At 37.0% G+C, this 17,351-nt stretch overlaps 2 protein-coding genes across 2 annotated transcripts in view; one reads left to right on the top strand and one right to left on the bottom strand.

Moving 5' to 3' along the window:
- Window positions 1-9,853, top strand: part of LOC117399424 (GATOR complex protein MIOS) — a 14,422-nt gene extending 4,569 nt beyond the window's left edge. The window contains exons 2-11 of the mRNA XM_033998554.3: window positions 416-1,776; window positions 2,156-2,254; window positions 2,428-2,682; window positions 2,806-2,975; window positions 3,079-3,144; window positions 3,289-3,447; window positions 3,623-3,775; window positions 4,388-4,592; window positions 7,899-8,028; window positions 9,136-9,853. Of these exons, the coding sequence (XP_033854445.2) occupies window positions 480-1,776; window positions 2,156-2,254; window positions 2,428-2,682; window positions 2,806-2,975; window positions 3,079-3,144; window positions 3,289-3,447; window positions 3,623-3,775; window positions 4,388-4,592; window positions 7,899-8,028; window positions 9,136-9,226 (2,625 nt within the window). The 5' untranslated portion in view covers window positions 416-479 and the 3' untranslated portion in view covers window positions 9,227-9,853. The remainder of the gene's footprint in view (window positions 1-415; window positions 1,777-2,155; window positions 2,255-2,427; window positions 2,683-2,805; window positions 2,976-3,078; window positions 3,145-3,288; window positions 3,448-3,622; window positions 3,776-4,387; window positions 4,593-7,898; window positions 8,029-9,135) is intronic.
- A 4,488-nt stretch (window positions 9,854-14,341) lies between these two features.
- Window positions 14,342-16,609, bottom strand: rpa3 (replication protein A3). The gene is made up of 4 exons (XM_034000948.3): window positions 16,365-16,609; window positions 15,881-15,955; window positions 15,390-15,498; window positions 14,342-14,750 (listed from the first exon to the last, which is right to left on the bottom strand). The coding sequence occupies exons 1-4, from the start codon at window positions 16,464-16,466 to the stop codon at window positions 14,668-14,670; spliced, it is 369 nt and encodes a 122-aa protein (XP_033856839.1). The 5' UTR covers window positions 16,467-16,609; the 3' UTR covers window positions 14,342-14,667.
- Between the last annotated feature and the right edge of the window lie 742 nt (window positions 16,610-17,351).

Raw genomic sequence — 17,351 nt, 5'->3', positions numbered from 1 at the left:
CTTCGTACGACAACTAGGGAATTGACCAATCGGAGAACAGCTTCAATGCACGGTGTCCACCACGGTGAAGCAGTATCCACAATAGCGGAGGAACAGATACTTGAAAAGTACCCAGAGCTTTATGACAAAGATCATAGCACTTATAAAGATAAAGCTGAGCCCGGTGTGTGTGATTTATTGCCATATATGTTGAAATACTGTCGAAGAAGACCGTCTTCATTTCTACATCATGTTGTTAAATATGTACCAGTCTTGATCATAGCAATTTTTAATAGTTTTATAGTTGCGACAAGATACTTTCACAGACTGTTGAAAAATCGCATTGCATTTGGTGTGTAGTGGCCTTTAAGTGATACTGTGGCTGCGGCACTACAGGGTTAACTGTTTTTTAATACTTGTTTCCTTAATTTTACAGACTCCCCACAGAAACCATAATGCTGACATATCTGGGATGAGAGTTCTTTCACTTGCCCAAAAAGATGAGTGGCTCCAAACCTGATATCCTGTGGTCTCCACACCACGTCGATCGTTATGTAATCTGTGACTCGGAGCTCAGCCTTTATCGCATCGAATCAGTCGGGAGTTCTGAAGCTAAGGCAGGGGCACTCCGTCTTTCAGAAGAAACTACTGCAACTTTATTAGCTATCAATTCAGACACTCCCTATATGAAATGTGTGGCGTGGTATCCAAAGCATGAACCTGAATGCCTTCTTGCAGTCGGGCAGGCCAATGGACGCATTGTGCTAACAAGCCTCGGACAAAGCCCCAATTCAAAATGTAAGGATTTGATGGGGAAAGAGTTTGTTCCAAAACATGCTCGGCAGTGCAACACTTTGGCTTGGAACCCAGTGGACAGTAACTGGTTGGCTGCTGGACTTGATAAACACCGGGCTGATTTCTCTGTCCTAATCTGGGATATCAGTAGTAAGTTTACTCCAGAAGCCTCTGTTACAATGGAAAAAATACGACTTTCAGCTGGAGACACTGATGCTGGTCTGGTGGTGACAAAGCCACTTTATGAGCTAGGCCAAAATGATGCTTGCTTGTCCCTTTGCTGGCTCCCCAGAGACCAGAAGCTGCTACTGGCAGGCATGCATCGCAACCTAGCGATTTTTGACCTGAGAAATACAAGCCAGAAAATGTTTGTGAACACCAAAGCTATCCAGGGGGTAACAGTTGACCCTCACTTCCATGATCGAGTGGCTTCCTTTTTTGAAGGCCAGGTGGCTATTTGGGACCTTCGGAAATTCGAAAAGCCAGTTCTGACTTTAACTGAGCAACCAAAGCCTTTAACTAAAGTTGCATGGTGTCCTACGCGGACAGGCTTGCTAGCCACTTTGACAAGAGACAGTAACATAATCCGTCTGTATGATATGCAGCACACTCCCACTCCCATAGGGGACGAAACAGAACCCACCATCATAGAGCGGAGTGTGCAACCCTGTGAAAACCACATTGCTTCATTTGCGTGGCATCCGTCAAGCCAAAATCGAATGGTAGTGGTGACGCCAAACCGTTCCATGACTGACTTTACTGTCTTTGAGCGCATTTCTCTGGCTTGGAGCTCCACCGGTTCCATAATGTGGGCTTGCGGCAGACATCTGTATGAATGCACTGAGGAGGGTGATGCAAGTTCTGTGGAAAGGGACATTGCCACCAAAATGAGACAGCGGGCCCAGTCCAGATATGGGCATGATACTGAGCAGGTCTGGAGAAACTACCTTTTAGCTGGGGGCGATGAGCCTCAGCTCAAGTCTCTATGGTACACTCTGTATTATATCCTTTACTGAAAGTGAAAACATGGGGGAATCATTTTTCAAAAATGTGTAATAAAAAAATTAAAAATTGTCAGTTTGCATTGGCATTTGCACACTCCATGTGAAATGATAGCAGACCATAAATTACATACGTATGCAATGCACCATCTGTGAAGTGAAATATGTCTAAGTAAAGTATGCAACAGTAGATTTATAGATATTTAAGTAGTTTATCCATCTTCTCTCTATATACGAGTTGGCCCTTTTTTCTGCTTTCTAAAGTATAAATATTAGGATCAAATCATTTCAGGGGCACAATGCCATATTAACATTTTTGGGGGGTTACCATATCATAATTCCCGTGTGTCCAAGTTGTTTTTTTCCTATATCAGTATCACTTATGAAACAATACACTGAAGATTTGGAACAGAAACCTGTGGTAAACAAACTGCCACTTGTTTATTCTGGCATTAAAAACATTGTAAAATCAAGTTCAGGTATGTTCTACTGCTACCATTTGGTAAACTTTTGTGTTTCCATGTTGTATTGAGAAATGGCAGAACTACACATTTAATTTCCTGCTACATACTGTTTTTGTTTTAATGGTTTGTATTAAACGTTATTGAAAAGCAATTAATGTTTATCAAATTCATTGTACTTTGCTGTATAGGGACGGTTGAGAGCCGGCGATGCTGGAATGGGTCGGACAGGCAGGCTGATGTGATTCGCTACCACAGTGATGAGAGGTGCCTGGCCTTGCAGTTGTGTGGCTGGATTAAAAGGGGGCTGGAGATAGATGTTGAGCCCTTCCTGCAGTCCCTTGAAGTGGAACGGGAGTGGGAGCGTGCAGCTGCTGTAGCCCTTTTCAACTTGGACATCCGAAGGGCAATTCAGATTCTGAACAAGGGGGCTTCAGCAGAGAAAGGTTGGTGCTTTAAACTGTCTCTCTCTGTTAGCCCCTTTTAGCTTTTCTTCCTTACGTTGCAAATTAAAGGATAGTGATGAGCTGTTGTGCAGTTTGCTGAAGGGTGTTCCATTGTTATTGCAGGAGATCTGAATCTCAATGTTGTAGCCATGGCCTTGTCTGGGTACACAGATGAGAAAAATTCACTCTGGAGAGAAATGTGCAGTTCCCTAAGGCTACAATTAAATAACCCTCATCTCTGTGTCATGTTTGCTTTTCTAACGAGTGAACCAGGATCATATGACGGCGTGCTGGTATGTTCTTTTTTGGAAAACAAAATCCTTTAATCGAATTCAAATTCATTGTTGAATCTCATCAATAGTTGTACTTTTAATAATACCTTTTATTTCCTCACAGTATGAGAGCAGATTGGCTGTCCAGGACCGTGTGGCCTTTGCATGTATGTTTCTTAGTGACTCCCAGGTGAGATTCTAAAATAAACAGTAGAAAACTATTGCAGACAAGAGCTGATCAGGTTGTCTGACCTATTAAAGATGGAATTCATCCGCAAATTGTTACATATTTTAAACAACGTTTTTAATTTGCTTTACTAACCCCATATTTTAGCTACCTCGCTACATTGAGAAGCTTGCCAGTAAGATGAAAGAAGCTGGAAACCTTGAAGGAATCCTTTTGACGGGTCTGACAAAGGATGGAGTGGATTTGATGGAGAGTTATGTTGACAGAACTGGTGATGTTCAGACAGCTAGTTTCTGTATGCTAAAAGTAATTATGAAACATTACTGGCTTATGATTTACCAAATTTGATATGTCTACCCTGCTATAAATACTTAGAAGCCCAAAAGTATTAAAGACCGTCATTCTGTTAATTGCTTTCTCAGTGTTCCATGCATGTACATTTCTGCATATCTAAAGTGATTCTTGTTCTGTTCCCTTGAAGGGTTCTCCAGGGGAGGTGGTGAAGGACTCCAGGGTCCAGTGCTGGATTGAGAACTATCGCAACTTGTTAGATGCCTGGAGATTCTGGCACAAAAGAGCAGAGTTTGATATACACAGGAGTAAACTGGACCCGAGTTCAAAGCCTTTAGCACAAGTAAGAGATTACACTGAATGGAAGAAATGCAGTGACCAATGCAAGATAATGGCCCAATTGTAAAAGGTTTATTTTTTATTTTTATAAAGAAAATCTTGATTCTTTTTATACTCGTTATTAGGGGGTCAGGGTGAGCAGTAAATAAACTCATAGCCATTGCATGTGAAAGTCCATTTTTAATCCCAACAGAGAAATATCCAGTAATCTAATGTTTGTGTGCACTAGTTTACTGTGTTCATGCTTCAGCACGAAGTTCATATAACAGCCTAAATTATTCTGAGTATTATTCACTTTCTATAGTGCAATGTTTTAAATACAGCAGTTCATGGAACTTCCTCAGTGCTTACTTTTTGGGGGGTTAACTTCACCAGGTTCTAACACGTTCATTTCTAATGCTAATCCTTGTTCTGGAAGTAATGTTGATTACAAAATCCGGATCACTTTTATCCAGATTAAAAAAATGGCCCCAGGTTACTAACCAATAATAAACAGCTGTTTTTGGAAGAACATTGTGGGAGGGGGAGGGGGGGGGGGGGGGGGGGAGAGAATCACACTGTCTCATAAGCTTATTTATTTATTTATTTTTTATGAACATTCTCATTTTTTTTTTAGGTATTTGTGAGCTGTAATTTCTGTGGAAAATCAATCTCCTATAGCTGCTCGGCCATGCCCCATCAAGGCAGAGGCTTTAGCCAATATGGAGTTAGTGGCTCTCCTACAAAATCTAAGGTCACTAGCTGCCCAGGCTGTCGTAAACCACTTCCACGCTGTGCTCTCTGTCTGATGAATATGGGAACACCTGTATCAAGTTGTCCAGGTAATTTATGATTTCATTTATATATGTATATATATTAGAGGTCGGCACGGGTACCTACCTGGGTCTTTTTTGGGTAATAAAATAATAAAGTGCATGATCCATATTTAAATACTATATAGTACACATACATTTAGTCCCTTCAGATCTGTAGACTTGTGTAGCCTTTTTAATTATGGGAAACATCGAAATAATAATAAAAAACATCTTGGTTTGAATACAGTTATTAATGTTAAATGTGCTTCATACTGCGGGATTCTTTGCGACATCTAGTGGCCATATTGTGCTGTTGTTGTTGTTTTAAAACATGCATCCAAGCAAAGGAGCTTATTTTCATACTTTAGGCTACGTTAAAGTAAGTATGTTTGTAATTTATTCATTAGTTGATTTCTAAGTTTCATTTAAAGCATAGTTAATATAGATGTTAAATTATTTTTCTTTTTTCATAAGAACATAAGAAAGGTTACAAACGACAGGAGGCCTTATTTATGTCAGAATCTCATCACGCAGCTTCTTGAAGAATCCCAAGCTGTCAGCTTCAACAGTAGTACTGGGGTGTTGGTTCCAGACTCCCACAATTCTCTGTGTAAAAAAGTGCCCCCTTTATCTAATTTCCATTTGTAACCCCTTATCCTTGTTTCTTTTTTCAGGTCGAAAATGTCCCCTGGGTCAACATTGTCAATACCTTTTAGAATTTTGAATGCTTGAATCAGATCGCTGCGTAGTCTAAGTCTTCTTTGTTCAAGACAGAATAGATTCAGTTATTGCCTTTTAAACCAGGAATAATTCTGGTTGCTCTTCTTTGCACTCTTTCTAGAGCAGCAATATCCTTTTTGTAGCGAGGTGACCAGAACTGAACACAATATTCTAGATGAGGTCTTACTAATGCATTGTAAAGTTTTTGCATTACTTTCTCTTGAATTAAATTCAACACTTTTCACTATATATCCGAGCATTGTGTTGGCCTTTTTTTATAGCTTCCCCACATTGCCTAGATGAAGACATTTCTGAGTCAACATACACTTTTAGATCTTTTTCATAGATTCCTTCTTCAATTTCAATATCTCCCATGTGGTATTTATAATGGACATTTTTATTACCAGTTTGTCTGCCCCGTTCTGAATGCTGTCTAGATCATTTTGAATGACCTGATGCTGCAGCAGCAGTGTCTGCCACTCCTCCTATTTTTGTGTCATCTGCAAATTTAACTTTACTTTGCTTGAGGTCTCTCCTCTAATCAGTACTTTCTGTTTTCTACATGTTAACCACTCCCTAATCCATGTGCATGCATTTCCTTGAATCCCTACTGCGTTCAGTTTGAGGATTAATCTTTTATGCAGGACTTTGTCAAAAGCTTTCTGGAAATCTAAAACCATGTCATATGCTTTGCAATTATCCATTGTCAATGTTGCATCCTCAAAAAAATCAAGCAGGTTAATTAGATATGATATCCCTTTTGTAAAACCATGCTGACTGTCTGTCTCCTAGGATACTGTTGCCATATAGGTAATTCCATTTTGGATCTTATTATAGTTTCCATAAGTTTACATATAATAGGAGTCAGACTTATTGGTCTGTAGTTACCTGGTTTGGTTTTGTCTCCCTTTTTGTGGATTGGTATTAAGGTTTCAATTCTCCAGTCTGTCAGTACAACCCCTGTCTCAAGAGACTGTTGCGTGATCTTAGTTAACGGTTTGCAAATAACTTCTTTCATTTCTTTGAGTACTATTGGGAGGATCTCATCTGGCCCAGGGCATGTGTTTAGTTACTAGCTCCTAGTCCCTTTAACACTTCTGACTCTGTTATGCTAAAGCTATTTAAAACTGGATAGGAACAGGTCGATGTGGGGCATGTGTGGGGCATGTTGCCCATATCCTCCTTTGTAAAACTTGTGAAAAGTAATCATTTAATAATTTGCTATTTTTTTTTCCTCTTCCATCTATGATGTTGCCATCTTTCAACAACTGTGTTAAGCACTTTGGGATTGGAAAGGCGCTTCATAAATAAAATGTATTATTATTATTATTATTATTATTATTATTATTATTATTAAGACATTACTAGCACACTTACTTAATGTGCTCCACAAATAATTATTTTTATTAAACCCAAAACAAATTATGTCAACGTTAAGTAAGTGTGTGAATAATGTTTCTCATACTGATTCCATTTTGTACTTTGCACGCATTTGGGAGTGCGTATGCTTTTTATTTGTTAATCTACTTCATTAAAGTAAAACAAATGTTTACGGTTTTCAGTGTGTTTTCTGGGGTGCAGCTCACAATACTTTTATTTATTTATTTATATTTAAAGGCTACTTATTTTATATTTTTGGTAGGAAACCCTATCTGCGCATTAACTGTATATCAAGCATTCTGTAATGGAAGCAACACAGTAATTGTTAATGGACCACGGAATTATCACTGACATAAACCCAACAGGATGCTGTTATGTTGTTTTTCTTTCTGATTTAGTTCCTGAGAAGAATAGTCTCAGTAGTAGTTGTTTATTGAGGTGTACTTGCCGCTCGCTGCGTGTTTATTGTTTTCTGTAAAACATTGATATCCTGTCAGTTAAGAAAAGGCTTAATGCAAAGCTTGTTTTAACGTTGTCTTTATTACGCCGGTCAGAGACCCGCGCTTACAACTGCATTGTCATATTTTCTACATTTTCTTTAAATTCTCAAATTAATAATCGATACCCGGGTAGTAAAAAGAGACCCAGGTCGGGTAATGTAAAACCCGATGGGTACCCGTGTTTTCGGAAAAGAGCGTATGAATAGGTCAGGTAAAATGGATAAGACATAACTCATAAAACTGTGTTTTTTCCGTATAGGCACATACATAACAACCATGTATACAGGACTCCGCGACTTACAGAGACTAGGGTGTGTGAACTATGCATCAGCTGCAGAGTCACTTACAACTACGTCTCACCCGAAAGACGGAGCACAAAGAGGTTAAGTGACTTGCTCAGGGTCACACAATGAGTCAGTGGCTGAGGTGGGATTTGAACCGGGGACCTCCTGGTCACAAGCCCTTTTCTTTAACCACTGGACCACACAGCCTCTCATTTAATGCAATAGGCATAGCTGTCATCTCTTGGCCAGCTGTTTTTTTTTTTTTTTTTGTTTTTTTTTTATTCTAATGACCATCAAATTAAGCCTGTCCTAAGAAAGGGGAGATGGATATTCAGTATGCATAATGTTGTCTCAAATTGAAAGGACTAATAAGGAGTAGTGGTCACAAGGAGGATATTAACTACATGTTTAGTAAGATTTGAATATATTGCTTATTCTTTTCTTTATAGGAACAGGGAAGTCTGATGAAAAGGTAGATCTGAGTAAAGATAAGAAACTCGCCCAGTTCAATAACTGGTTCACCTGGTGCCACAACTGTCGACACGGAGGCCACACTGGGCACATGCTGAGCTGGTTCAGGTAGGTGAAAGATCTGGCTGATGACTCTTCAGTGCACAGGCTTGCAGCGTTGTGATGGAATACAGTTCTAGCACTCTGTTAACAGAACAGTATAGAGTATACTCCCTAACTGCTGCAGTGTTATGTTTCATAAAAATAAAAAGGCTGATTTATTTTCCTAAAGAATGTTTCCACATTGTATTTCCAAAGTTGGCAAAAGCTTTCTTATGAGTCAGTTCTGAGTAAGTTGACTCAGTTTTATCTTTTTGAGAAATATTTGAGTAAATTCATATACACTTATGAGTGATTTTGTCAAGTTGAGATAGAAGATATGTGTGCCCTCTGTGCATTAAAGAGAAAGTTAACCCCCTCGAATTAGTTTGTAATTTAGTTCATTGTATTTTACTCCAGAATATCTGACCTTTTACAGTAACATTAATATCCCTGGAATAAAGCCTTCTGAACCTAATAATAGGAATGAAAAACTGATTTAATAAGTTACTGTTATTAAGGCTTAGAAATGATATAATCACATGAATAGTGCTATATGGGTTTGCTACGGAGAAATAATTATTAGATTTTTGTTTGAAAAATTATCTTTTTATAATTTACATAAATTATCCTTGAGGTGACTGAAAAAAAATACTATATTTAAGATTTAATTTGCTCTATTTAAATATGAAATTGTGAGATTGAGAACGTGAGTGTAAAAAGAAACTAGAGAGAATATCAATAAACCAAGAGGTTGAAACTTTGTCATCATAATTGAAAATATTTCTAGAAGATCAATAATGTATTAGGTTATACCCAAATGCAATCCGAAAGGTCTGCAAGTGGAGTATTGAGAAGATTGTGTTAATTATGTTGAGTGTAAACAAAGACTCTAAATATAATGTAGGTTTTAGTAAAACTGCCTTTCTGCTCAAAAATAATTCACATGACCATATACACATAATCTACCATTTGGAGATCGCTAGATTCCTTATAATACTTATAGAGTTGACCAGTACTTTCCTGTTGTAAAGAAATGTATTTGTCTTGTTTATACATTGTGATGTTTTCAAATAGTAATTTACTCTGGAACATTACATTTGAAATAATGTTCTTGTTTCTCTGTTCTTCTTTCAGAGATCATACAGAGTGCCCTGTCTCTGCCTGTACCTGTAAGTGCATGCAGCTGGATACTACAGGCAACTTGGTCCCCTCAGATAGTGTCTAGAACAGGGTGTGAGGGAAACACACAACTTCCTCAAACATATCTTTTTGACAAAAAGCACTGAGGATTTAGGAGTAATTGGGGGGGGGGGGGGATAAATTGTTGCAGCAGTTCAGCAATTTGATGTGTGAAAGGTTTTGATGGGCTTGACATTGGCAGTGGCTGCTGAAATGAACCTGCAAGTGTGTCATCTGTTCCTTGTTCAACATATCGGAGCCATTCATTTTGAAAGGTCTTCTCTGGGACTTAGTTAAAATTCTGAGCACCCTCAAGGAAAATTTATAAAGCTGACACTGAACAGTCCTTGAACCTACCATCAGAGACGAATCAATAATATATACTGCCTTTATCTGAAGATTGGGGTTGAAGCAGTGACGTGTCTTTGAACACCAATGAACAGCTTCATTATACAGGATGTTGGATCCACCATTTGACAGGCTGTGATAAGAAGAAATTCCCAAGAATCTGCTTTTTAAGTTAAATAAAATATAGTAGCAGTTTCAGAGATGTGAAAAGAAATGTTGTACATGGCAAGTGTGTGATGTAAAGCTTGATTTATATTTCCCCTTGATGGTATTTCTTTGGTGGGACAGGTTACAACTATAGTAATAAAATTCTGATTTTGCAGTGTTTTATGTTTTGTGTTATTCATCAAATACTAAAATGGGCTAATTAATCTGTATTTTTACATCTGTGATGTTTTAAAATTCTAATTTTAGGTATATAAAAAATAACCAAGCAAACACAGTATTGTTACTTTTAAAGATGATAATTTTACTATATGGGTTGTATCACAGGTATGATATTTAACAATTTAGTTTTTGTATGTACAGGAATTGTTTTAACTGTATGTCAGTAACTTTACGTTTGCAAGTCGTGGTTCAGTTTCTGTATTAATTTTGCTTCACTTATTATATTCCACTTTACTAACAAATAAGTTGCCTTCCTTACCTCTCAATGTTCCTAATTAAGAAAGTGCCTTGTCCTATTCCAGTTCATGATTTATAGATGACTCATAGGTGTTAAGATTACTGTTCAAGGGACCAGCCAGCAAAGTGAAAAAGTTTGGATGTAAAAATATGCACATAAACCACAAACGTTGTACTGTAATATGCATTTCAGATAATCAGAAATAAATAATGCCAGAGCAAACCACAAAAATACCATAATAAAATAATAAAAGCTGATCACAAATTACCTCATTGTTTTTTTTAATAATATTCCCATAACAAAAACAAGAATAAAAATGTGTTGAATTATATATATATATATATATATATATATATATATATATATATATAAATATAATATAATTTTAGCTCAAAGAGCCAGCTGCCCAACGTTTCGATATGTTGTACATATCTTTCTCAAGGGAGCCTGTGTTTGAATCAAAACATTGGAGGTATTTATAGGTTTTTGACGGCATGACAACTACTTGTTATTGTTTACATTCAAATCCATGATTTATTCTTACATGATGTAATGGTGTTCTATATATTGTGACATCATTGTTACTTCTATCTTTGAATCTGTATTAATTCTAATTAACACTACTTATATTTTTATTATATCATGCAATGCTGGCTCTGAGGATCAGTCTTGATTTGGCCTCCCCAGCGCATCAGCATGCACAACTTTTGAATGAATTTTGTTTATTTATTTAAATGTTATATATTTATTGAAGTTAATTAGTTTGTTCTTTTCTGTTGAGTCCTGCTGGCATAATCGTGTTCAGTCTATTTATCCATTTACTTTCTTTTATTTTTCTATATGTTGCATTGTCTAATTTTAGCTGTTCTAATACTACAAACTTTACATAATTTATGTCATGTCCCTGACTGGTGAAGTGCTGTACTATTGGTTCATTCATTTTTTTATTTCTAATTAATGAAAGGTGGTTCTGAATTCTTTTATATAACGTAGTTCCAGTCTCTCCAACATATTTGATTTCATCAAATTTTTCACAGGCTATTCCATAAACAACATTGCTATTTTTACAGTAGCTATTAGTTTTTAGTGGATATGTGGTGTTCTTATGTTTAATTATATTTTTACTTTTGTCTATGTATTTACATACTTTACATCTACTGGTGCACATGTTCGTAGAACCTATTTTGTCAATTATTCTTTTATGTTTACTGTGAACTAAAATATCACCTAAACTAGCTTCTCTTTTGAATGCTACAACTGGGGCCTTAAGAAATACTTTTTTTAATTTTTCTGAATTATGTAGAATCTGCAAGTGTTTCCAAACTATCTTAGAAATATTGGGCACAAGTTTAGAGTAAGTCATTATTAATGGGACTTGTTTGACCTTTTTATCTCTACTTTTATAATCTTGTAGATCATCTCTTTTTAGTTTAAAAACTTTTCCTCAATCTCTATAATTCTTTCTTTGTATCCTCTTTTTTAAGATTTGTTTTTAATACATTTCTTTGTTTTATATAGTCACTTTCTTTTGAGCATATTCTTCGTATTCTTATTCCTAGACCCTTTGGGATTGCCCTTTTAGTGTGTATTGGATGTGCAGAGGACATGTGTAAATACTGGTGCATGTCAGTAGGTTTACAGAAGAGGTCAGTCTCAATTGAACCTTCTTCAAGTTTTACAATGGTATCTAGAAATTCTATTTCTTTCCTTGTCCATCGAAGGTCCACCTTAATATTACTGTGTATTTCATTTGCCATTTAATGAAACTGGAAAAGAGACTCTTCTCCATGTGTCCAAACCCCCAAAATATCATCTACAAATCGAATATATTCTAAAGATTCTCTTTCCGATTTTCTAAGTAATTGTTCTTCCCATTTCCCCATGTATGTACTGGCAAAATGCATTCCTAATTTAGATCCTATTGCTGTACCTACATAGTTCAGTGGCTGGGAGTGGAGTAATGGTGCACCAGTCAACCATATCAATAGCTCTGCATAATACTGGCCTGTATGGGAGGGTGGCAAGAAAGAAGCCGTTACTCAAAAAGTACTATCTGAAAGCACGTCTGGAGTTTACCAAAAAACATGAGAGTGACCCAGCTGCAATGTGGGAAAAGGTTTTGTTGTCAGATGAGACCAAGATGGAGCTTTTTGGCCAAAACTCAAAGCGCTATGTGTGGCGCAAACCTAACACTGCCCATGCCTCAAGACACACCATCCCTACAGTGAAGTATGGTGGGGATGCTTCTCATCAGCAGGGACTAGGCATCTTGTTAAAACTGAAGAATGGATGGAGCAAAATACAGGGAAATACTGCAAGAGAACCTGCTTCAGTCCGCTAAAAAACTGAAACTTGGGAGGAAATTCACCTTTCAGCAGGACAATGATCCCAAGCACAAGGCCAAAGCAACATTGGAGTGGCTCAAGAACGAAAAGGTGAATGTCCTACAGTGGCCCAGTCAAAGTCCTGATCTCAATCCCATTGAGAATCTGTGGCACTATTTGAATTGCGGTCCACAAGCGTCTTCCAACCAACCTGAACAACCTGGAGCAAATCTGCCAAGAATGGGCCAAAATCACTCCGACACTGTGCAAAGTTGGTACATACTTACCCCAAAAGACTTCAAGCTGTTATTGTAGCGAAAGGTGGCTCTACCAAATATTAATGTGTGGGGTTGAATACTTATGCAAGCAAGATATTTCAGTTTTTCATTTTTCTTAAAAATATTTCCCAACATAAAACCAATGTCACCTTACAATAATTGATTTTGAGTTTCAGTGTTTTAAAATAAAATCAAACAGAACGAAATTTTAATGTACCACTTGTAATTCAGTAATATGAGAGAATTGGTCAGGGGTCTGAATACTTTTGCAAGGCACTGTATATATAGCCACACACATAAATAGCCATTCCAAAAGATGTGATTTTAATTAATGCAAGAACAGCGATTACAGTTGCACAACTTCAAGATAACAATGTCAAGGTCTTGCCGTGGCCAGCTTTTTCTCCTGACCTGAGTCCAATAGAACATCTGTGGTACCAAATCGGCAGTGTCATCCACAGGAGACAACCGCAACCAGCTGGTTGCAGCTGCACAGGAAGGGTGGCGGAACATCCCACAGCAGTCTATCCAGAGGCTGATCAGGTCTATGCGTCAACGCTGCCAGGATCGTGTTAACGCTCAGGAGGTCATACTTGATACTAACTTTGTAATGTTTTCATTTTGAGTGTGTCATGTTTTATACTTAAAACTTATCATGATTCTTTGATCTGTATTTTTGTTCACATTTTCTGTGATTTTGTTTGATATCTATGTTTAAAATATTTGATTAGACCTGAGTGTTGTGTTTCTTTTGTGCATCAGTGTATATATATATATATATATATATATATATATATATATAAAATTAGGGCTGTCAATTAAACGCCTGTGTCTAACATATAATACATCTACAAATAAACAGACCCAAACAAATACATTTTCAAACAGGATTTAAAAGATTCAATTGTGCTAGCATTCCTGATATGAATCGGAAGCAAGTTCCAAAGATGAGGGGCATTATAACTAAATGCCCTGTCTGACAGAGTTCAAACAAATTTTAGGGACTGTCAGAAGTTTAGTATTTCAGGGACACATGGGGTCAGCAGGTCTTAAACATAAGCAGGTTCAAGACCATGTAAGGCCTTATAGGGTATGTAAGAACTTTACAACAACAACAATAATAATAATAATAATAATAGCATCAGTAATTAAACTTGAATAAAATTGATGCAGTAATTGTATCAATTAAATAAGCAGTTAAACAAAGATTAAAAATTGTAATCGCGATTGTTTTTAATCGTTTGACAGCCCTAATATTATTATTTGTTGTTTATTTAGCAGACACCTTTATCCAAGGCATCAGCTGCAAGTCACAACAACATCTCACCTGAAAGACAGAGCACAATGACTTGCTCAAGGTCACACAGTGAATCAGTGGCTGAGATGCTGATTTGAACCGGGGATCTCCTGGTATCACTGATGTGGAAAACTTACACTCTAATCACTAAGATTATATATATATATATATATATATATATATATATATATATATATATATAAAAAATCTATCTATCTATCTTAAATGCAGGGAACCCGGTAATCAACAAAATAATGCAGTACAGTATAAGTGAAGAAACTAGCTACAGTACTTTCACAGAAGTTTTATTTATTCCAACCTTCAGTTTCCAAAGTGTGACGCATGTTTACAAATGGGGAAAAAATGTAAGAAACAGACAAATATATAACAAATATTTATATGTAACATTATCAAGTTTGTATTATCCAAACCCTTTCTTAAGTTAACTTTCCATGCATGTTTACAGATGTCAATTGAACTGCAAGACATTAAATCCATTAGGTCACCTACAAAAAAAACAAAAACAAAAGGCCATTCACGAAAAGAGGCGAGTCATCTCGATTGGTATTGGTTTTGGTCTTTTTCAGCCGATACTAGGGGAAGAGGAGGAGTCCATCATTCACTTGCCCGTACTTCAAAAGGATAGTACTGGGGGAAATCATGAATTACTTTCAGTGCTTCATTGTAAAGACCCAAGTCTGCAAAAAGAGAAACAAAAATGTAGAATTATTAAATCTAGCAGTTATTGTTGGCAACAGTGAATATGGCAGATTTGGTGCAGACTCCAAATAAACATCTCTCCATACAAAAGTGGGGGTTGAATTGTTGCCTGTTTTACCTCACTCCCGCCACCGCCTTACCACAGGTCTTGCTATCCGAATAGACAAAATCATCCCCCCTTGAAATACATGAAAATATTCATGAACGAATCTCACAATACCATTGGTACCTGAAAATGTGATCTACTTTCTAGGAATGACTAAATGCTAGACTGGTATTGGAACAGAAAAATAAATACAAAAAACTGTGAAATTGGACACCAACATTCAGTTCTACCTCACTCGGGTCAGCTTGCGTACTAAAAACCTTGGTATTATCCTGATACAGATCAGTGTTCCCTCTTCATAAAATAGCACTGTATTAAAAAGCAAAACCTCCCACAGCAGCGGCACCCTGAATGCTATCCATGCATTTACCCCAAAATATGGCATTCAGACATGGTGACTGCCAACAGGGGCATCACATGTGTAACCAGCTGAAGGCTATCTGTTCAGGGATACCATGATACTAGTGGGGTAAAACAGGAGGTTAAATAATACATGTCTAGTAGTACTTACCAAAACTGTTCTTGTCTTCCCGGAATGGCATATATGTGCTCGCCATGATGGTTGCTTTTGTTGTAACTCGTCCTAAAACCTCTATAATGCCACTTAATTCTTCCTCTAGCTAGAGTGGAGGGAAAAACAAAATTATTCAAATTAAACTAGCAACAATAGTGTCAAAGTAAAGCAGCCTCGTTTACTAGACAGGCAGAATTATGTTGGTCTTAGAGACAGGCAGTGAGCCCAACTGCAGGGCAGAATGTGAGTACTACGTCATCTGACATCTTTGGGCCCTATATATAAATTATACCGTACGCAAATGAGCTAACATTACTTAACAGTAAATATATAAGGGTTGCTCCGGTTCAGGATTACTACCACATGTTTAGTATTAAGCTTTAAATATGTGTCCCGGTTTTAAACCGAAAAAAGCGTTCTCTGCTTTACATTGTGGTTTATGAAATGAATTAGTTTGCTGATAAATCAGTAGTGATTTTTAAACTTACAGGTTCACTGAGCTCGACTGATGCATTCTTACCCTCTCCGTCTGAAAGAAGGAAAGATGTGCCTGTTTGGTGAACCTAAATATATATATTTATAAAAAAAAAAAAAAAAAAAAGGAACAGTATTAAAAAATAATCGTGTTTCAGTTTTACAACATTCACGTTGTTTGAGCAATAACACAGACCAACGATGTATAAAACAAAAACTACATTAAATTTGCCCAACTTGGTGAACACGTGATCGATTATGTACTGTACGAGTTTAGCTGTTGCAAGTCAATCGTCTTAATGCAATGCATACATTAACACATCAGTTAAGTTCACAATGTAACGCCTGCCACGCTTATAATTAATAAAACAAGGTGTGCCCTGAAAAGAACTTTAAATAAATAAAAATAATAAAATAAAAAATAAAAAAACTGGTGGATCGTTTCAAAATAAAGCAAGGCTAAGCGCGATTATTATAAAAGCAAACATGTTTATTTACCTTCTCCACTCGCCCTACAAAACAGACAGGCTTGTTGATATATTGAGAGAGCATGCTGCTGTTGATACGCACTCTGGCCGCTTCCATGATATCTCCCATCATTACGTTTTCAATGTTTAGATCCGACTGGTAGAAACACTGAAGCTACAGACACCAAGCGCTTTGCAATCTTTGATAAGTCACACAACGCGCGGGAAATCTCTCACTTCCGCCTTGTTACGACTATCCTTGCTTGTAGTTCCGTGAAGCTAGCAACAACAATAAGCCCAACTACTTCCGGTGTTCAAATCGGCAAAGTATCAAAATAATGAGTCCCATGGGCTACACACAAAACAATAGGTTATTTCAAAAGTATTATCATACTTTATCCATGTATGTTCTACAATTTTGCATTTTAACTCACGTTACCAATTTTACGTTTATGTTATTGTAGAAACTACACGTTTCTTGAAAATATTTTAAACATTTTATACTGTTTTTAATTGTTTTATTTTTACACCATAAGGACACATGCAGCAATTAATTATGAAAACTAAAGATTGTGCATCAATGAAATGGGGTGAAATGCAACATAGAGACATAGGAGGAATAGAAAATAATATTTTTTTGTATCAGATTTAGCGCATTGTAAGAGCAACACCACTTTTTATGAGAGGCGACTGGCGAAATCAGCAGTGGTCCCCTGATTTTCGGTTAGTGACCACATCAAACCGCGTTCCTGAGAAAAGTGAGATTGTCCGTCAATGAAAGGGGGTGGAATACAATGTAGAGGCATGGGGGGAATAGAAAATAGTATTCTTTTATATTAGATTTACCGCATTGTAAGAGTAACACAATTTTTTATGAAAGGCGACTGGCTAAATCAACAGTCCCCCCCTATTTTTCGGTTAATGGGCACCTCAAACCACATTCCTGAACGTTTCCAGCTGATAATGTCCCTGAAGCAACCAGACATTGGGGTGTGAATGTATAAGGGAAAGTGTTTGA

This window comes from Acipenser ruthenus, chromosome 4, assembly GCF_902713425.1.
Source record: "Acipenser ruthenus chromosome 4, fAciRut3.2 maternal haplotype, whole genome shotgun sequence".
Lineage (NCBI taxonomy): Eukaryota > Metazoa > Chordata > Actinopteri > Acipenseriformes > Acipenseridae > Acipenser > Acipenser ruthenus.
This window is presented reverse-complemented; position numbering and strand designations above follow the sequence as displayed.

Excerpts from the sequence above, each read along its gene's own strand:
- rpa3 (XM_034000948.3), bottom strand. The coding sequence starts at position 16,466 with ATGATGGGAGATATCATGGAAGCGGCCAGAGTGCGTATCAACAGCAGC. Across the intron at positions 15,956-16,364 it reads TTGTAGGGCGAGTGGAGAAG|GTTCACCAAACAGGCACATC; the intron begins GTAAATAAACAT and ends ATATATATTTAG. Across the intron at positions 15,499-15,880 it reads CAGTCGAGCTCAGTGAACCT|CTAGAGGAAGAATTAAGTGG; the intron begins GTAAGTTTAAAA and ends CCTCCACTCTAG.